At 52.9% G+C, this 21,004-nt stretch overlaps 1 protein-coding gene across 1 annotated transcript in view; it reads right to left on the bottom strand.

Annotated features, from left to right (window-relative positions):
• Positions 1–21,004, bottom strand: part of Sh2b3 (SH2B adaptor protein 3) — a 33,754-nt gene that overhangs the window by 2,167 nt on the left and 10,583 nt on the right. The window contains exons 2-7 of the mRNA XM_004635918.2: positions 19,050–19,793; positions 1,059–1,160; positions 885–976; positions 702–796; positions 398–612; positions 144–315 (exon numbers count right to left, since the gene is read on the bottom strand). Of these exons, the coding sequence (XP_004635975.1) occupies positions 144–315; positions 398–612; positions 702–796; positions 885–976; positions 1,059–1,160; positions 19,050–19,766 (1,393 nt within the window). The 5' untranslated portion in view covers positions 19,767–19,793. The remainder of the gene's footprint in view (positions 1–143; positions 316–397; positions 613–701; positions 797–884; positions 977–1,058; positions 1,161–19,049; positions 19,794–21,004) is intronic.

Raw genomic sequence — 21,004 nt, 5'->3', positions numbered from 1 at the left:
AAGAGACCTTCCATCAATGTCTGCACAGGTGCTGGCAGGACCCAAAACCACATGTCTGTGTGGCTTGGGCCACAGCAGCTTTTACCCTCCACCTAGCTCCCTGCGCCAGCCACCCCTGTTAGCAAAAGGTCTCTCTGTTGCACCTGGTGGCTGGGAGACGACAACTACATAGCTGGACAGCCGGACGTCGCAGGCAGCCCCACACTCAAGCGGGATGGGTGAGCGCTGGAAGTGGCGCAGCATGTCCACGACTGAGGGGAAGCGCAGGTGCTGCACTCGGCACTGGCCCCGCTCCGTCAGCAATAGGCGCAGGTGCTGCGGGAGGGAGGTGAAAGTGGTACGCTGTCCCAAGGTGAGCTCCAGGGGTGACAGCACAGCCCAACTCCCCTGCCTGTACCTTGGCTCTGCCCTGAAAGTTGAAAGTGAGCACATACTCCCCGCGCCGGGATTCGCTCTGCCGCACCAGGAACACCCCATGCGCATCAGGGCCCTGTAGCTGTACCAACTGGGCTGCCTTCACCCTGGAGATGGGGCCGTGGAACCAGGGGTAGCAGGACAGGAAGTGGTCTGTTTTCTGACAAGTGGGGTCTGGCAACCCCCCAGGAGAAGCACCTGGTAGAGAAGATAGGCTGGTGGTAACCCCATGCAGGTGCCACAGTGCCAGGGTACCCAGAGTCCCAGGGCCTGGCCCCCTTGCTCACCTTGGTTCAGGGAATCTGTGCTACCCTGTGGCGAGCTGGAAGTGCTGGGCTCAGGGGCAGAGGAACGGCGCATCTCTGGCTCTGTGTTCTCCGGCCTGGAGGGAGAAAGCTGGGTCTGAGGGCTTTAGGGTGGGGCTAGGGGAGGCACAGTAGGCAAATGGGGCAGTGTGGGGAGGGCCTCACCCTTGGCCAGTGCACTCCCAGAGCTCAGCCATCCATGAGTTCAGCTGCTGCTCGCCTCCCACCTCAAAGATGATGTCTGTCCGGTCCTTTACCTGGCAGGCAGGAAGGGGACAGTGTGAGTCTGAGGAGTGTGTGGCCCCTACTCTCAGGCCTGAAAGTCCTGTGGTCACTCACCTTCAGCACAAAAGTATAGAGATTGTCGGGCATCTCCAGGCGTGTGCACCGCCGGACCTCCTGGATGCTGAAGCAGGGTGCCTGCAGCTTGGGCTTTGAACTCTAGAAAATGGAGATGGGGTGTTCCAGGCTTCTCCTCTGTCGTCTTGCAGTACTCACCATAGTGTGCAGGGGCTGCTGAGTGGGCAGGGCCTGGACAGAGGCCTGGCCCACAGTCCCCTCATGTCCTGGCCACCACTGAGGCCTGAGGAACTTGTGCTGGCTAACAGCTACATCCCAGCTTTGGTGGAGGTGGCTTGCCTGCTGCTGGAGGCACATAGAAGTCCCTGACCCGTAACCTGCCCTGTCACACCAAACCCAAAGAGGCAAAGCATAGCATGGCTATGCCAAATTGGCCACAGCCCCACACTCCCACCATATGCTGTCCACACAGGGTGGGAGGCCACCTTCCTCATCCTAACACATTGGGCCTGGCTGAAGCAGAAGACTTGGGGGTACCCTAGAGCTGAGGAGCAGCCTTCTGACTGGGGAGTATCAGACATGCCCCACCCCCTCACATCCCCTCCTCCCAATGGCCCTGCCACTAAAATTACTTCAGGGCCATGTGATACCAGGTGGCTGCAAGGGAGAAGAAGCCTGGGAGGTGGGAAACAGCTGCTTGGGTTTCCAGAGAGTAGCAAGCAGAGCCAGGCTTACGGTACCAAGGAGCACAGTTCCAAGGTCAGGCACAGTACTTGAGGGCAGTGTGGTACCCTGTTGGACCCAGCGGGTCAGAGGAGGATAACCATCAGCTGAGGGTTTAGCATGCCATGGATATCTCCTGCTACCAAAGAGGAAGGAGTCACATGACTAGCAGTCCCAGCCCTAAGCGGTCAGTAGCAGGTGGGGCTCCCTAATGCACAGAACCCCGATTTCTTATCTTTCTGCCCCTTGGGATAGCTACAGCAACAGGCTCCTGTGGCCTGCTGGCCTCATCATTGGACTCACTGGAGGAAGCAGGCCGAGTGGAGGGAGGCCTGGTCCCCCCTTTCGGTTCCAGCCAGTGTCTGTGCCTGTGTGAGCACTAAAACTGATGGTGAGGCCACTGGTTTCACTCTGCTGGGCTTCTGTGCCAGCTCTAGGCAGGTGGCAGAAGGAGGCGCCCCTCCTCGCCCACAATGGCTCTCCCCCAAACAGTTCTGTGTGCACAAACCATGACCCAAACCCAGGCTGGTAGGGCCAGGGTGGCCTGTTTAGTGAACTCTAAGGGAACGGAGGTGATGGAGGTTGCGGGGTCAATGACAGGGTAATCTGAGGGCCTTGGCTTCCCCTCCATTCCACTGGCTCAGGCCCCAACTTCAAGTTTCTGTGGTGTTGGTGATGAGACTGGTGTGACAATACCATGTCAGCTGCCATGTCCTGTGAGCCTCTTCTGGAGAGCATGCTTGCTTGGCTTCCAGTATCCAGGCAGCAGCAGGGTTCAGTTACAACCATGCTCATGAAAACCCATTTCTTGCTGTATTTTTTCTTAATGGTAAGCAGCCCCAAATAAAAGCTGCAAGCCAGTTTAGACACTGACCCAATGGGAGGACTTGCATTTCTGTGGGTGACCTTCACTGGGATTCTGTAGAGTTCTTACCCTCTAAGGTTTAGGATCCAGCCCAGACCCTGCCATTTCCTGTGCAACCCCAAGCAAAAGGCTCAGTCTTCTCCATGCCTCAGTTTTGTCAGCTTCGAGGCAGTTTGCTTTGGGGTTGCTATGGTGATGGTGTGAGCCAGTGCCTGGGAAAGGCCTGACTCTAGCATGTTACCCAAGTCCCAGGCCAGGGTGTCCATCCTGCCCTGGCCATGGACAGCTATAGCACCCAGCTTTGCACCCTGATAAAACGAAAAGGACACAATTCCATACTAAAGTGGATTTCAGTGTGACCTGGCACTCATCTTGGCTACTCAGGGTTGGGGTCCTGTGCAGTAGGCAGGCAGACCGGGCAGAAAGCCCCATGTGCCTCTAAAGACTGCAGAGTCTGGCTCTAGGCTCATTGTCTCGCATCTCTTTAGAGACATTTGACAGAAATGGGTTTGTACAGCTGGGTCAGAAGTGCTGATGACCCCTGCCCTGCCTCAGGTCCTCCGGTCTTGCCTAGAGGACATGAATGACAAAAGCCCCTCATTTCTTCCCAGGCCTGTGGCCCCTTTGGCATCACCTGGAAACTATCTTATGACTTGTTTGCTTCTTTTTTTTTTTTTTTTTTAAACATTTATTTATTTATGTGTGTGTGTGGCCAGCTCAGCCCACCAGGGGGCGGGGCGGGCTGGCATGTGGTGCTGGGGGATCGAACCGCAGTCGCTGTGCTTTGTTAAGCTTGTTCTAAGTAGGTGCTTTAGACCACTGAGCCATCTCACCAGCCCCTTGTTTGCTTCTTGCCTGTCAAGGGCCAGGGCTCTGAGGACCCACCTTGGTGCCCTGGGCCCCCCTAGCATGGAGGCTCCCAGGCTCAGGCCCCCTGGCCAGACAGTGGGTGGTGGCTAGACAGATGTGGCACACGACTCAACCAAGAAGCAGGCTTGCTGACTGTCCCTGCTCCTTGGGAAGTGGGAAAAGGTCAGGGCAACAGTATCTAACCCCACCCAAGCAGCCAGGGACCTAGCACAGGGGTATGTCAGCAGTCTGCACACGATGGCCTCAGCCCACCACGGTGCCTCTGTCCAGCCACCATAGGCCAGACTAATGGCCAGGGGCCAGTGAAGCCTCAGGAAGAGACCACTCCCTGCCCCCTGGCAGCCCACACCTTCAGGGAAGCATCATGCCACTTAGGGCCTACCTCTCCAGAGAACTGCCCTGTGTCCTTGAACATGGTTTTCTTTGAATAACATGGGCCAGCAAGTGGGTCACACAGATAGAGGAAAGGCTGAGACAGACCCCACCCCTGCTGTGCATACCTGGTCATCCACCCCAAATCAGAGCCTGGAATGGGTGACACAGATGGACAGATGAACACTGTTAGTCCTTGACAGGAAAGATGACAGGAAATACTTATTGGTATCAAAGAAAGCTGCCCTAGCTGGGTGTGGTGGTGGACACCTGTGATCCCAGCACTTGGGAGGCTTGACACAGGAAGATGACCATCACCATGAGTTCCAGATCAGCCTGGGCTATATGGTTCAAGGCCAGACAGCTACACAGCAAAACTGTCTCAAAAAAAAAAAAAAAAGGCAACAACAAAAAGACCAACTTTGGGCTGGAGAGATGGCTCAGTGGTCTAAAGCACCTACTTAGAACAAGCTTGGCAAGGCATCAGGGACCGCGGTTCAATCCCCCAGCACCACATGCCAGCCAGCCCCGCCCCCTGGTGGGCTGAGTTGGCCACACACACACACCTCTCTCTCTCTCTCTCTCTCTCTCTCTCTCTCTCTCTCTCTCTCTCTCTCTCTCTCTCTCTCTCTCTCAAATAAATAAAAAAAAAAAAAATTAAAAAAAAAAAAAAGACCAACTTTAAAAGATAAGCCTTGTTCCAAAAAAGATTGTTACAGAGATGCCCAGAAAAAACTAGGAGTGCCACAGAGATAGCTCAGCGGCCTAAGCGCTGCCTGACAAAGTGCAAGGACTGGGCTGATCCCCAGTATCACATGCTCTGCCTGCCCTGCCTCTGAGCTGCAGAGTGAGACTCTGTACCAAATACAGAAAAAACTAGGAAGGAGACAACTGCTAAAACAAGCCAAAGTCCCATTCATCACAAATCTGAGCTTCCTAGCAGCCAAGGCAAAGTGGGATTATCCCAGCGATGACAGCTGTTTGTGCTCTGCAGCCTCACAAGGGCTTGGAGAAGTCCCGAGTAGAAAAACCTGTTGAGGGCTGGTGAGATGGCTCAGTGGTCTAAAGCACCTACTTGAAACAAGCTTGGCAAAGCACAGGGACCGCGGTTTGATCCCCAGCACCACATGCCAGCCAGCCCCGCCCCCTGGTGGGCTGAGCTGGCCACACACACACACACACATAAATAAAAATTAATTTGAAAAAAAAAAAACCTGTTGAAGCCACATGTTCCCCTGACTGTCCTTTCACACACTTTATTCCCACCACAAAGCACTGGGGGGGGGGCTGAGGTGAAGACTCTCAGGTCTGGTGTCTTTTGTCTGTCTCTGAATTGGAGAACACCTAGAATGAGCCTAAGAGAGTTGGATATAGCAAGAAATGATGCCTTGGCCCCAGCCCACTTCCTCTGGTGCTTGTTCCTACCATGTGAGTGCTAGAGCCAGGCTGCACAGCAGTGGCTTCCAGAGGAAGGGATTCACCCATTGGCATTTCATAAATTTTCTAAGAGGAAGCTACAGAAGCAGGCCTCACAACGTGGAGGGAAGTAATGCTTAAGCAAGTGGATTTGCCAGGGGGACCACTCAGGCCATGTCCAGGTACAGAGTACTGCATGGAAGGCCTCATGTGACCCTCCAGTAAGCCACAGCTAGGTGCTTGATTCTACTTCACAAATGGGGAAACTAGGACCTGCCAAATAGCTCAGCAGATTAAAGTGCCTGCTTAGGCAGATGCAGGGGCCAGGAGTTCGATCCCCAGGCCTGCCGTGCTGGCCCCACCCCCGAGGTGCCCTGAGATGGTGATTGAGACTGAGTGTGGTGGCGGTGGCTCATGCCTCTTATCCCAGCACTTGGGAGGCTGTAAACAGGAGGCTCACTACGAGTCTGACCTACACAGTGACAGCCTGTAGACCCTGTCCTAAAATACAAAAAAAAAAAGTGGGGAAACAGGCTCAGGTGACTTCCTGAGGTTCTGATCACAGCACAGAAACACTACAGCCTGGCATGGGGCCTCTGGAAGTGGGCTCTGGGTAGGGGAGGTCCTACTGGTATCCGGGCAAGTAGAGTTCTGGATAAAGCCTGGGACCTGGGGTACTAGGGCGTGAAGGAGATGCATTCCCCCAGAGGCAGAATGGGATGCTGGAGCACAGGCTGGGAGACCAGGTAGCCTGGAGCCAAAGGGGGATGCAGAAGAAAACCTGCTTTGGGGTGAGGCACCAGGCTCAAACAGGATGACATCCTGAGCCCCAACAGGTTGGCAGCATCGAAAAGAAGCTGGGTCCTGTCACACTCCAGATAGCGACCTGCCAGCCCATGGCCCCAAGATCCCAGGAGGTTCTGGCCTCTTGCCCACACTCTGGCCCAGCATATGGTGCACGGAGCATGAACTCAGCCTCTTGCACCACCATCCCTCTACCGAGAGGACAGCTTTACAATGCTGGATGCTGCTCACATTTGGGGCACAGCTCAAGAGTCACTTCAGGGAAGCCCCGCTGATTGTACAGTCACCACTGCTATCTAATAGCCTGGGAAGTGGTCAGTGCCCACTTGCTCATTTCTGGACTCCAGAGCTCTGTAGGGACTTGGTTTTGCGCACATGGCAATCCTAGAGTAAGCCCAGAGCCTGGCTGTGAGTCCTACCATGAAGGTTGAGCAGCCTTCTCAGCCCAGCATCCTGGGTACTCAGTGGGCACAAAGGCAGGGCCCCTACTGGGTCTGCTCACCCCAGCAAAGATTTCAGGGAAACCACACTCAGGGCCAGCTCCCAGGTGCTCTAGCCAGGTAAAGGGCAGCTGAGAGCTGATTGGTGGATTCAGGACCCAAACACAGCAGCAGCCCTGCTGTTAACCTCAGCTGTAAGCAGGAGCTGGAAACAGGCAGAGTCCCTGGCCACAGTCCCGTCACATCTGCCCGAGCCATGCCTTCTCCCCCCGTGCATCCCCCTGCCTAACCCTAACTACACATCTGTACAGAGGAAGCCTCTCCTTCGCTACCTGTCCCAACCCCAAGTCATGGACAGAGCGATTCCTGTTCCCCTTCAGCTTATCAGGCTGGCCATAATTTCCTGATGACAAGGCTGCCTCTACATTCCAACAGGGTGTCCCTTTCTGGGTCAAGGCAGGAACCATGCCTTGTCCCCAGTCAGAACAGCTGCAGGGAAGCCCTGAGTCTGGGGGCAGAGCATGACTGGGGCTGGGGGCTTTTCACCCTTCTTCCCTAGCTTTGGTGGCAAATGAATGCCACAAACCACTGCAGGCTCTGGCCAGGTGCCAAGATAAAGGTCACAGGTTCTTCCTTGCTCTGCCCCAGCCACCTTTTCCTCTGACCTGAGCAAGGCTCCTCCATAAAGTGGGGACCCCAAGAAGACCTGTGCTGAGGATTTCTGCCAAAGGGCCTGCCTCTGGAACTGCATGCCTATGGCCTCCACACTGTACTCCCAGGGGCTACCCCATGTGCACTCTCCTCACAATGGGGCGGGAGAGGAGTGGGGAAGCTTCTACAAAAGCCGGATGATGGCTTCCTCTTCCCCTTTTCTGACATAACCTGAGCACCAGACCCAGAGACCACCCCAGCTGGAGCCAGACTGTCAGGTCACACACACACAGTCTTGTTCATGGGTCCCCTCCCTCCCTCCAGGTAGAGGTACCCACTTCACGCCAAGTGACCAGGTGGGAGACTGCATGGAATCATCTGCCCAGGAGAGGAACCTGGGCCCAGGTCAATGTGTGACAAGCAGAGGTGGGGATTTGTTAAAGCCTGAGTAAGCCCCTTTCAATCCCACACGGACCTCTAACCTCTCAAAAGAATCACAGTGATGTACACAAGGCTCTGTTCCTGCTGCAGCCACTTTTTTTTCTTCTTTGTGGTATCTGGGATCAAACTCAGGACCTTGCGCTTGCCAGGCAGGCACTTATGCCCCTGAGCCATCTCCCCGCTCCTGCAGTCACTTCTGAGGACAGGCACCACCACAGCCACATGATGGGGGTACTTGCTTCTGCCTACAGTCCTTCCTGTGAGGGGTTGAACCAAGCTTGGAGTGCCATCTGGGAATCCCACACTCTTGCATTTCACAGGGACCAGTGCCCTCCTAGTAAGGCCACCCCTGAAGGACAGTCACATGTTTGGTTACCAATCCCAGCCCCCTCTGCAGATCCTGTAGGAGACTATCAATCCTGCCCCAGCTGCTGTGCTGTACTGTGCTGCTTTGCCTTTTGCTTCCAGTGACCAGCCCTCAGCCCCTCTGCTTCAAGATGCAGCCATCCCAGACCACCAGAACCAGGCTGGGCTCAGTCCCTGAGGCCACACCGTGTGCCAGCTCCTGCACAGGAGGGTCTATGGGCCTGTGGGTAGTGTTAATTGGGGGGGGGGGATGCCCCACCTGACTCCCACAGCAAGAGCAGCTGGGGAAGCCCCAGCCCAGAACATGCGGCCTGGGTGCCAGCAAGGGTGGAAAGAGCTGCGGTTAGCAACAAGACAGCCTCCGTCATCAGCCTCACTTGGTAGAGAGTGCACCCAGAGGAGGGGGCTCATCACCACCAGAAGTCCCAGCCGGTGGCCACTGCTGCCTTCGAAGAATGATGATTCAGAAGAAAAGGTGAGAGCAAGAGCCACGGGCCCAAAAGAAAGCATCTCCCCCCCCCCGGCAGGGGGAGGGGGTCGTTCTAAGCAGAAAAGAAAAAACACAAATGAAGTACTAAAGATCATTGCCTCCTAGTCTTTACTACCTGAAACTTACAGTAGGCCAAGGACTCAGATAAAACTGAAAGCAAAATGGAAAACTAGAAAAGTGCTTGCAACCTGTGACAGGGAACAGTTAAATCTGTGACAGTAAAGAGCATTTCCAAATCAATAAGAAAAGGCAAGCCAGAAAAGCAAGTGAAGAAACTGCCTCATAAGTCATAATAGCAACAGTGGGATCTGTGGGGACAGGAAGTAGATTAGTGCTTGTCAAGGACTAGGGTTTGGGGCTGGGGAGATGGCTCGGTAGAATAAGTGTTTGCTTGGCAAGCGTAAGGGTCTGAGTTCAATCCCCGATTCTGCCAAAAAAAAAAAAAAAAAGGACTAGGGTTTGTAAATAGGCACAGGAATTCTCTCTATGGTATGGGTGTCGTATCTCATTTTTTTCTTTTAAGAAAAAGGGTCAGGGGGGCCGGGGAGATAGCTCAGTGGAATAATAAGCACTTGCCTGGCAAGTACAAGGGCCTGAGTTCAATCTCTGGTTCCGAAAAAAAAAATTAAAAAAAATTAAAAATGTAAAGGGTCAATCAGATTCAGTATATGTGCTTCTGAAGCAAGCACAGCCAAGCACCTCAGAATACACAAGATAAACTCTAGTGGTCGGGGCGCATGAGGGACTGAACGCAGGGCCTCTGCTCTGAGCTACATTATTTTATTTTGAAAGAGTCTCATCAACATGCTCTAATTTACAGCCCTCCTGCCTCAGCCTCCCAGGGAGCTGGGATTATATGTTTGTTCTACAACACTCAGTTCATAACCACTTTTTAACCAAAAGTTAGCAAAGCTTTTTATTGGGGGGAGAGGTACAAGGTCTTCTTAAGCAGTCCAGGCCAGCCTTGAACTCACTATGTAGCCCAGGCTGGCCTTAAACTCCTGGCAATCCTTCTGCCTGAGCCTCCTGAGTGTTGGGGTTACAGGTGTACTCCACCGCCCAGCAGTGAAGTTTTAAGAATATCCAGTGGTAGCAACACTGGTGATGAGAACATAGACGGGCATGAGCTCTCTGAAACTGCTTGGAAAAGGCAGGAGAGCCAGTTGTGGCTGGGGTGTAGGCAATGGGACAGTTGAATGTAAGGCCCTGGGTCTCAAGTCCCTGCATCTAAAGAGGGGGGACTGCCAGACATGGTGGTACATGCATGTAATCCCAGCACATGATTGCCTTCAAGGCCAGCCTACACTACATAGTAAGACCCTGCCTCATAGATAAAGTGAGGAGAAAGGCTCTAATAAGCACATGTCAGATGCGCCACCATCAGTGGTCATAGGGAAGCGCCACTCAAAGCCATGATGAGGAACTGACAAAACTCTATGCACTCTATGGAATTGCAAAACTGCTGTGGTTTTGGAAAATAGTTTGGCAGCCCCTCAAAACAATTACCCACTCCTGGACACAGAAGAGATGCCAGATAAATGAAAACACATGTCTACTTACACATAGAATCCAAAGCAGCATCACAATAGCAAAACTGGGAACCACCCAGTGCCTGCCAGTTGACAAACAGAATGCGAATACATGCACTAGAATATCACTCGGCCAAAAATAGGAACAAAAAAAAAGCTGACACAGGACATGGCATTGAATGAGCCTCAGAAAACATCAAACTAAGGGAAGTACGCCAGACATAAGGGACTGCATGCAGATTGTGTGATTCCACGAAATACCTAAAATAGACAAACCCACAGTCGGGAGCAGGGTGGCCACCAGGGCCTGGAGGAGCAGAGTGAGGAGGGACTCTCCTCCTGGAGGATGCATGGGGCAAGCACTCTGTGAGACGACGTTTCTCACACAGACCTCACTGATGGCCTTACTGCTCTGTATGCAAGTGAGTTCAGAACATGTGAATGATCTCTATGTGGCTTTGGGGTTGGAGCTGGGCGCTCATTACAAACACTCCTAGAACCCTGGCCCAGCACTCACCCTGCTAGAAATTTCCCCCTAAAGCAACAATCCAGAAGTCAGTCTAGACTACACAGTGAGCTCATAGCCAGCCTGGACTACACAGGCAAGCCCTGTCTTGAAATAATAAAAAGGACATATCATGGACTGTATCAGTGTATCACTGTACAGTTAAGAATAATTCTTTCTTTTGTTTTTTTTTGTTTTTTGTTTTTTTTTGATCAGGGTCTCACTATGTAGACCAGGCTGGCCTTCAGCTCACAGATGATCCTCCTGCTTTAGCCTTCTGAGTACTGGGATCACAGGTGTGCGCCATGACACCCAGCTAAAAATGCATTTTTGAGAAATAGGAATTCAGAAGAAAGTTCATGATCTTGAATCAAAAAGCAAGGCTGCAGGATAGTATGAGGGACAGAAGGCCCACAAGGACTGGAGTTTTCTTTCCACAATTCCCACCTGTGTTCCCAGCAATAAGCTGGGCCATGGGGGTCTCCAGAGAGATGCAAGAATGGAAGCAAACGGCATGTAGCACACTTGTGATCCCACCTCTCTGGAGGCTGAGGTGGGAGGGTCAAAAGCTGGGCTACTTAACACGGCTCTACCTAAAAAGGGCTAGGGGTGCAAATCGGTGGTGTGCTTGCCTAGCATGCATGTGGGTCCCATCCTTGGCACCACAGTAAAGGAAAGACAAGCAGACCCCAAAGGAGTTGCATTTTGTAGGTGGAAGGCAGTTAAAGGCAGACAGGAAGAAAAGACTAAAGTCAGAAGAGAACTGCTGGGGTCTCTCTACATAGTGAAGTGTTAGGTAGCTGTTTATTTTTTGTTTTAATATGTAATTTCTGCCCTGTGCTTTTTAGAATCTGAAAAAAACAAACACTAGGAAATCAATTGAGGTGGCCACTGCATGTAACAGAGCATTTCCTAGATTACCTCAGCTTTCAGAGGAGACTTGGCTCTCCAGGCTCTCTAGGCAGCCAAGCTGCAGGACCTTGAGTGCTGGCTGTCTCTCAGCCTGCAACAGGGGCACCTGGGAAGGAGTAGTTGTCCCCAGGCTAGGTAGCCCTTGAGATCCCCCAGGTGGGCCACCATATACCGGGTCCTGGTGGGCCAGCTCAGGGAGACAGGAACCAGGGCCTCCCAGGGAGGAAGCCCCCTCCCCTGCTGCCATGCTCCATTTCCTTTCCTTCCACATCAGGTAGGCGGGGGATTTCCACAGCCCTGCCCGCCAATGCTGCCCAGTTTTGCTGCTGCCCGCCAAGGGCCTGTCCCAGGAACCTGGTGCTGCCAGTGCAGAAAGCCCTCAGGTGGGGGCCTGGCCTGCCCTTTGGCCACTGAAAACAATTCCACCATGCACACTCAGGCAACCTATTTTCTATAGTGAGAAACTGATGCTCAGGGGCCAAGGAGATGCTCAGTAGAATAAGCGCTTCCCTGGTAAGCGCAAAGACCTGAGTTCAATCCCTGATTCTGCAAAACAAACAAAAAATAAAATAACTGATGCTCAGTGAGGCCAAATTCTCTTCCTGGAGCCACAGCAAGGGCTGAACTCACCTCTTCACCTGCATTTCTGCTGCTCCATCAGGTCTCTAGACCCATACATGGCATCCAAGTCTACAGCCCTGACTCCAGCATGGCCTTGTCTCAACACCATGCCCACAAACATACAAACCAGTCAAACATCAGAGGCTATTGGAGCGGGAGCAGGAAGGAGAGGGTCCCCAGGCCCAGGTGGACAATAACAGCATCTCCCCATTGGGGAGCTTTCCAGGCTGTGGATTCACAGAATTTGAGCAGAAAGGAAGCATACTGACCATCTGCTCGAGATCTTGGCATACAGATCTCGGCATACTTGGGGTTCCTCTAATTGGCAAAGTACTTTTTCAAAAGCAGTTTTACACGGAACCTCAATAAAGGGACTGATTGTGCAGCTTGCCCTGTGTGCAGTTGGAGACCCCAGGCAGCCCTGCATGACCCCTCCCTTCTCCTGGCAGCCCTAGATCATCCAAGTGAAGCCAGAGGTTGCCCTCTTCACAGCTCAGGGAGGGCAGTAACTGCCCACACACCACAGCCCAGTGCAGAGTGAGTTGGGGGTGGGGGGTCCTGTCTGCCTGCTGAGGTAACTGGGCACTGCTGGGCATGACACACACATGGGTTTGCTCTGCCCATCCCCTAGTGTCCCAGCCCTGAGGCCCACATGAGACTCCAGTCCTGGCTCCTCCACTGCCCAGTTGTGTGGCTTCAGGCAGGTGTATCTTCCTGGGTCTCCGTGTCAACTGTGAGATACACATAGACTTCATAACTGTGCCCCAACAGGGTTTATGTCACATGCAGTACCTGTGACAGTGACAACAGTAAGGGCAACAAGGAGGAACACAGTGGACATGGGGCCCCACAGCATATCAGACCCAGGGGGCCTCCATTCAGCTGTGCCTTCATGAAGAAACCAAGCACAGAGCAGGTAAAGTACCCTCCCCAAGGGCCACAAAGGGCCACAGTGTGCAGCGCAGTGCTCACACCCCGGCTGTGTGCCCACAGGAGGCCACGCCCCGCTGGGCCCGCTTCCTGCCTGCTGCGCCTGCCTCCGCTCCTGCTCCCACCTCAGAGGAAACCGCCAGGCCCCGGCGGATGTCCTTGCTCTCTGCTTCCTCTTTCCCACAGGCCCAGATCTGGTGGCAGAGGGTCCTGGGGTCCCGCCTAGGCCTCAGTTTCCTCATCTGTGCAGTAGGTGCACCTGGGCTTCAGTCACATTCACTCGAGAGGGCCAGCATACTAGGGTGCTGAGGCCCGGCTCGAGCATACTGTCTGGCCCCAAGCTCTAGCCAGACTTCCCTCAGGGTGGAGTGTGCAGGGCTGGGCCGGTAGAGTCCCCGCTGCCTTTCCCAGGCTGGGCACTGGCCCCAGTATCCCCATCTATAGAACAGTGGCCTGGACAACAGCCACAGGACCCAAAACATGTGCCAGCAAGACATGGCCACAGGTGAAACCACACCAAAGACAATCACAGCAGTGGCAGGTCCTCCTGAGGGCACAGGCACAGCCTAGGCTATGTCCCTTTCCCCACTCACTTATGAGCTGAGTGACAGTGGTAGTCACCTGACTTCTCACTGCCTGAGCGTCCCATCTGCAAGACATATAAAGTCACAACAGCTGTCTCACAGCTGAGCAGCCCTAAGGTGGTGTCTGCTGAAGGCACCACACTCCCTTGGCAGCTTGCCAGACACACAGGAGACCAGGCTCCCCAAGGACCAACCGGAGCCCCTCAGGACCAACCTGGTGTGAGGCCACAGGTGGCTCCAGAAGCCCTAGCCCACTGTCCCCAGCAGACAACCTCTGGCCTAGGTCCTCTGACTATGCCTATGGCCCTCAAGGCTGTGCCGCCTTGCCAGTCCTGCCCCTTCTCCCCCCTTCGACCCCTGATTGCTGGCTGCCCCAAAACTCGCCCAGTATGTATGCACCCCACAGCTCATGCATCACTGAGGTCCACAAGCTCACACTTCCTGCTGAAGAACCTCAAGGACCATGCCCTAACGGAGGCCACGCTTCCTCCCACGGACCAGGACCAGAGCTCCTGCCCAGCTGGAGGAACATCATTGAAACCAGGGCTGTGACTTCTCCACCTCCTGACCTTGGGACAGCATAGTGTCACCTACCTCCTCTACCTGTGGCAAACTGTGGCGTCCCTTTGCATGTCTCTAGTAATGGGCTCTCTCCCCCACGCCCCTCATGGTGGCCCTTGGGCGGCCATGCTATCACGCTACCACACAGACCAGCATGAGACTCAAGATTACTGCAACTAACAGGGGGGACTCACCTGGTTCTGGGGGAGGCTGACCCAGAGCCTTGGGCCACTCAGCCTGAGACTGCCAGGAGGCTGGCTGGCTGAGCCTGAGGGACACAGTGGGTGACAGCCACTATTATGCTCCAAGGCTTTTCCTGATCCAAGCCACAGGGGCCTCCTCCAGGCTGCTGGTGGGATGCTACCTATTCCCTCTATGCAGGGCTCCTGAGGTGATGGTTCAGACACTAATACAAAACTTCAGTCCTGGGGCCGGGGAGATGGCTCAGTGGAATAAGCACTTCCCCGGCAAGCTCAAGGGCCTGAGTTCAATCCCCGGTTCCACCAAAAAAAAAAAAAAAAAAAAAAAAAAAAAAAAAAAAAAACTTCAGTCCTTTCCATAGGTGACATCAGGGCTCATCACCCAACAGGCACACACAGGACTCATGGTCTGAGACCCTCAGCCCAGACACCAGCATTCTGAGTCACCAGAAGCAGCCCAAGTCCTCCGAACTAGCTGTCAGGCCAAAAGTGGTGAACCAGGCATGGGCTTGACCCAGCAGACAAACCCTCAACATCATGGCAGCCATGGGCCTAAGAGAGCCCTAGGTGGCACAGGCTGAGCCCACAGGGCAGCAACACGCATGCCTGGCTTCCCACAGCCTGAAGGAAACTGAAGAAGGCTACCATGGGGCCCCAAGGGCCGGCCCAGCACTGAAAACAAACCTGTGTTCTCAGCCCAAGGTAACCTCTAAAATACACTGCAACAAGACCAGGACAGACACTGGCTCTGCAGCTCATGGGCCTAGCCTCAGCTGCCCCAAACCCTACCCTTGCAGGGCCCAGGAGTGCCAGGTGCAGAGACTAGAGGCCCAGCCCTGAGCAGCAAGACACAGATTCACCCTTCAGCCACAGGCTGCTCTGCTTTGGAGACCAACTTCCAGGAGGTCTGTTGTAAGCAGAAGTTGGGTTTCAAAGTTAAGTTTTATAGGGACAGAAGCCCACAAAGTCACACAGGTAAGACCAGGTCCTGGGGCTGTCCTTGCCTTTTATGAATGATGAGAAAATTTTTATCCACACATGGAACTTTCTGACTGTTTCATGGGTCTGGAATTGATGATGAGTCCTCAGGGCACCCCCTTTGTGGGCTTCCTCACACACACACACACACACACCCCATGACGTTTCCTTGTTCTTCAGAAGGAGCTGGATAAACTGGGCATAGTGGCTTCTGCCTGTCATCCCAGCACCAGGGAGGCAGAGGTAGGGAGGAGCTCACAAGTTCAAGGCCAGCCTGGACTACAAAAGGAGACCTTGGGCTGGGGAGATAGCTCAGTAGAATAAGCACTTGGCTTGCAAGCGCAAGGTCCTGAGTTCAATCTCTGGTACCACACACACACACACAAAAAGGAGACCTTATCTCAAAAAAACAAAAAACATAACCCAAAAACAAAACAAAACAACAACAACAAAAAAAAAAACCCACACTAAACATTCCCAATCAGGGCCTGAATCCAGCAGTCCAAAAGTCACCCTGTGAGACTCACTCAAAATGGTGGCCGCAGGACAGATGGCATTGGCCAGACAACTGCCTTGGCCAGCAGGCTCAAACACTGTCCTGAGGCCCAGTGCACAACAGATCCCAGACTCAGAGTGGATGTGGCACTACAGTCCAGTGGCCCAGACAGTTACTGCGGGGGACAGCACAGCAGAGGATACATGGGGAGAAGGGTAGACTGCAACACTGCCTCATTCCAAATGCAAAGCTGACCCAGGGGCCTCCCAGTCCAAAACTTAAACACCCAGAAAGCAAGCCTCCACCCACCCAGCAGATCACAGCAGTGTCACCCTGACCCCAATCAGGCAAAAACATCAGAAGCAAGACACAAATGGCAGCAATCATGAAGGGAGGTAACTGATGACCTCACTTCCTGAGACTCAAGGACTCTGGAGTACACAGCAGCTCTCAGGGTGGGCAAGGACATTCACAATGCCAAGGAAGCATCCAGAATATATAAAAGCCTCTCACATACTGGCCAAGGACAGGTAGAATTAAAACAGCAGGTGCTTTACCAGGGTAAACTCCCACGGCTGATAAACAGTGACACTTGTCAGGGAGTGTAAATTAAAGCCACTCTGAGATGCCCACCTTTCACCACTGCTAGAAGAGACACTAGTGCACACCCAGTCCCATGTTCTTCTGAGGGGGAGTCAGCCACTGCTAGGGACACAACACAAGGTGGCCACCTGGGAAGACATTTTGTAGCTTCTTACAAAGTTAACATGCATTTACCATGTGATCTAGCACCACCACTCCTACAAACCCAACTAAGAGAAATGACAGCATGTGTGCATGTGTCCCCACAAAGACCTACATACATATTTCACCAAGTCCCAAAGTACAGCCAGAGGGGCCGGGGAGATGGCTCAGTGGAATAAGCGCTTCCCTGGCAAGCGCAAGGGCCTGAGTTCAATCCCTGGTTCCACCAAAAAAAAAAAAAAACACAAAAAAAAAGTGCCCCCAAAGTACAGCCAGGAATAGCAGCACACTTGCCATTCCTGTTACATAGAAGGCTGAGGCAGGAGGATCCCAAGTTCAAGGTCAACCTGGGCAACTTAATGAGGCCTCAACTCAGAATGAAAAACTAAAAAGGGCTAGAGTGTAACTAAGCGGCAGAGTGCTTGCCTAACATGTGCAAAATACTAGGTTCCACCCCCAGCTGTGCACAACCCCACCCCTAAAAAACAGGCTTGAACTTTCAATGCACAAAAGGACATGTGAACTCTAACATACTAAAGGAGCTGTAAATAAGGTGACAGGCTTTGTGATCCATTTGCCTGGTGTTCAGAGACATCCGACCTGTGCAACAGTAGCTGAGGTCTGCATGGAATACAGTGCTGGTATGGGGGGCATGGAGCACTCGGCTGCTGGATCATGTGAGTGCACAAAGGGAAAGCTAGTCAGAGCTTCAGCAGATACACATGACACTGTGAAGTTTAAAAGGGTTACTGCATGCCAGGGGATTTGGATGAACACCATCCCTCCCCTCCCATAGACCTTCAGGATATAACTCACAGTCTTACGGCCCCATACCCACCTGTGACTTCATTCTCTACCTGCCTCCCTGGAGCCTAGCTCCCCTAATTCAGCCTCTACCACAGACAGCAGTGCTCAGGAAGTATCCCCTGGTGACTGCTGGCCTCCTCCGCCCCTGCTGGGCACCGTGGGGCAGAGCACAGCTCATTCTACAGCAAGGCCCTGGACATAACTGGACCGTGCACCTGACCCAGACACAGAGCTCAACGTGCAGACTGTGATCTGCAGCCTCAGCTGCACAGAAGGCACTTGCCTGGCTGCCAAGGAAAAGGACAAAAGAGTTCTGTGCGTGGTGTGAGGGGTCAAACCCACAGGGCCCATGAGCCCAGACTTTAAAAGAAAAAAACTTTATAAGAAACTGTGGGGGAAAAAGAAATTAAAAACAAGGGCCTGAATTCAATCCCTGGTTCCAAAAAATAAAAAAAATTTTAAAAATAAAAAAATTTCAGAACTTTATGGGCCGGGGAGATGGCTCAGTGGAATAAGTGCTTCCCTGGCAAGTGCAAGGGCTTGAGTTCAAACCCCAGTTCCACAAAAAAAAAAAAAAAAAAAATGTGGGGCCGGGGAGATAGCTCAGTAGAATAAGCACACGCCTGCCAAGCACAGGGTCCTGAGTTCAATCCCCAGCATTAAATAAAATTTTAAAAAAGCAAAAATTGTCTTCGAAAGTGGCCACCTTGGGGCCAGGGAGATGGCTCAGTAGAATAAGCGCTTGCCTGGCAAGTATAGGGTCTTGAGTTCAATCCCCAGTTCTGCAAAGGGCCTGAATTCAATCCCTGGTTCTGCAAAAATATATAAAAAAAAAAAAAAGAAAGAAAGTGGCCACCTTGTATTGTGTCCTTAGCAGCAGTGGCTGAGTCCCCCTCAGAAGAACATTTAGTACGGGGTCTCACTACATAGATCAGACTGGTAGTGACCCTCCTGTCCTCAGCCTCCCAAGCGCTGGGATTACAGATGCATGCCACCACGCCCAGTCTCAATCTCTGTCTCAGTGTACCCCGGGCAGCGGGGGAGATGGAGCCCCAGCTGCTGTGCTCTGCCTAAGCAGGCGCTTTAGTCTGCTGAGCTATCTGGTGGGCCCAACACCAGACCTTTTTATCTTATTTATTTAGTGCTGCTGGGATTTGAACACAGAGTCTCCACATTGAGCTATATGTCCCCTGCCCTTTTTTATTTTGATAGAGTCTCACTATTTACTAAATTGCCCAGGCTAGACTCAAATTTTCAAACCTCTGGCTTCAGGCTCCAGGGTGCTGGAATTAAAGGTACACCACCAGGCCCGGTGACAAATTTTGTTTCAACTTGGAAGAAAAGAAAACAGATGAAGTGTGGATGATGCAAAGGAATTCAACAGTTCTGACACCTCTGGAAATAAGACATCCGTTTGTCATTGTCAGCTGCTTCAGAATTTTCAAAGACTTTGGCTCTATCTAGCCCACATTCACACCCACCTATGACTCAAAAAATGGTTTTCCTGAACAATCTACAAAATCTGTGAAATTCTATAACAGGTCTGGTTTCTGCGTTATGACAATATACCCAATAGTATTAAACCTTGCTTTGCAACAGATTTTATGATAAAAGGTTCAGGTAAAATTCCTACTTCAGACACTTGGAGAGCACATAGTGGGAAAATGTCACCGTCCCTCCCCTGGAGGCCTGCTGATGCTGTGTGCAGCCCACAAAGGTGCTTACCTTGGGTGGGTCAAAGAGCTCTAGCACACGGCCTGGGCTGCCATCTGGGCCAGACACACAACGAAGCACCAGCCTCCCACGTTGCCAGTGAGCTCCGCTATCCATGGATGCTTCATCTGCCAGGCTGTAGCACAGTGCCTCTTCCTTGAGGGCATCGGGTGGCGATTCCCGGGCCAGGCTCCAGGGCAGCAGCTTTCGGGTAGAACCAGGACGAGTGAGGGCCTCAGCCGTGTCCCCCTGGCCACAAGCAGCAGGCAGCTCCCCGGCTGAGCGGCGGCGGAAGAGGTGGCGAAGGCCGCGGCGCAGCTGCTGAAGGGCGCAGGCACCAGGCGCGCGTGGTGGGGCCAGGTCCTCGGAACTGTGAGCCTTGGGCAGGGAGGTGGCAGGGCCAGGGCCAGGCTGGGACACCTTACTTTTGGCAGCTGGCCCACGAGCCGCCTCGCGGTAGTCCCGGCCGGGCTGCCCAGCAGTGCAGGTGTCACGCAACTCACAGCAGAAGTAGCGCTGAAAAAGGTCGGCAAAGCGCAGGGCCACGAGTTCTGCACGCGGTGGCGCGTGCTGAGGATGCTGGCGCAAAAAGGCCCAGTACTGCCGCGCCAGCTCCCGGGCCGCAGCCGCAGCATGCAGCTCACAGAACTCACTCCAGCCACGCAGGGGTGCGGAGGGCTGGGGGGCGGTGGGCTGCGGCGTGGCGGGCTGCAGGGTGGGCCCATTCATGGTGGAGACCGAAGCAGGGCAGCCAGGCTGAAAGACAAAGAGGCACAGGGTAAGTGTGCAGGTGTGGGTGGTGGGGACCCCCGAGATAATGAAAGGATCCCTTCCCACCCCAAACGAGGTGGGCAGGGGAGAGCACAGGACCAGCATCTAATCACACTGGCCGGGCCAGGCATACTCCTGATGTATTCTTAATTCTAGAAGTCTCCATTGAGTATTTTCAGACTCTGGTTGACCACAAGCAACTGAAACCACATGGGGGGGGGGGATGCATTTCAAACCAGCACTAGAAAACTATTTACACCACACTGCATCAAAAATTGGGCTCAAGGGTGCACACCTGAAATCCCAGCTACTTAGGAAGCCAAGGAAAGAGGATTTCAAGTTTGAGGCCTGCCTGGGCAATATAGCGATAAGGGCTTAAAATAAAAAATAAAAAAGGAGAAAGGAGAAAGAAGAAGGAGACAGAGGAAAAAAGACTGGGGATGTAGCTCAGTAGTGCAGTGCTTAGCTAGCATGTTCCAGGCGCCAGGTTTAAAATCCCATAACAAGGCCGGGTGTGTGAGCACACATGTGTAATCCCAGCACTTGCAAAACTGAGGCAAGAGAGGCATCAAGAGTTCAGGTCCAGCCTTAACTACATGGCAAGACCCTGTCTCAAAAAACTAAAATCAAAACCAAACAAAAACAGATGCACATACATGTGAGGGGCTAGGAATGGAACTCAGCAGGTAAAGCACTCACCTCTCATGTGCAAGGCACCTGGGTTTGATCCCCAGTAACACACACACACACACACACACACACACGCTACTACCAGGAATGGCAGCACATCCCTTTAGTCCTAGCACCTGGGTGGCTGAGGCAGGACAATCAGTGGTTTGTGACCATGAATAGTTCGTAGCCTGGGCTACTAAAGGAGTTCCAGGCTAGTCTGTATTACATTGCAGACCTTGCCTCATAAAGTCAATTTTTTTGGGGGGGCAGAACTGGGGGTTGAACTCAGGCCCCTGCACTTGCCAGGCAAGTCCTTATTCTACTGAGCCATCTCCCTGACCCCTAATTTTTAAAAAATTACTAATAACTTCCAGTACTGTTGAAGGGGCTGTGAAATAGGTACTCACCTACGGTGCTGCTTCTTGACATGAGCAATTTTAGACCCAGCAATTCACACATAAACATTTTTTTTAATTTTATTTATTTATTTGTGTGTGTGTGTGTGTGTGTGTGTGTGTGTGTGT

This window comes from Octodon degus, unplaced genomic scaffold (genome assembly GCF_000260255.1).
Source record: "Octodon degus isolate 3935 unplaced genomic scaffold, OctDeg1.0 scaffold00076, whole genome shotgun sequence".
Classification (NCBI taxonomy): domain Eukaryota; kingdom Metazoa; phylum Chordata; class Mammalia; order Rodentia; family Octodontidae; genus Octodon; species Octodon degus.
The sequence above is the reverse complement of the archived record's forward strand: the minus strand, read 5'-3'. Positions and strand labels throughout refer to the sequence as shown.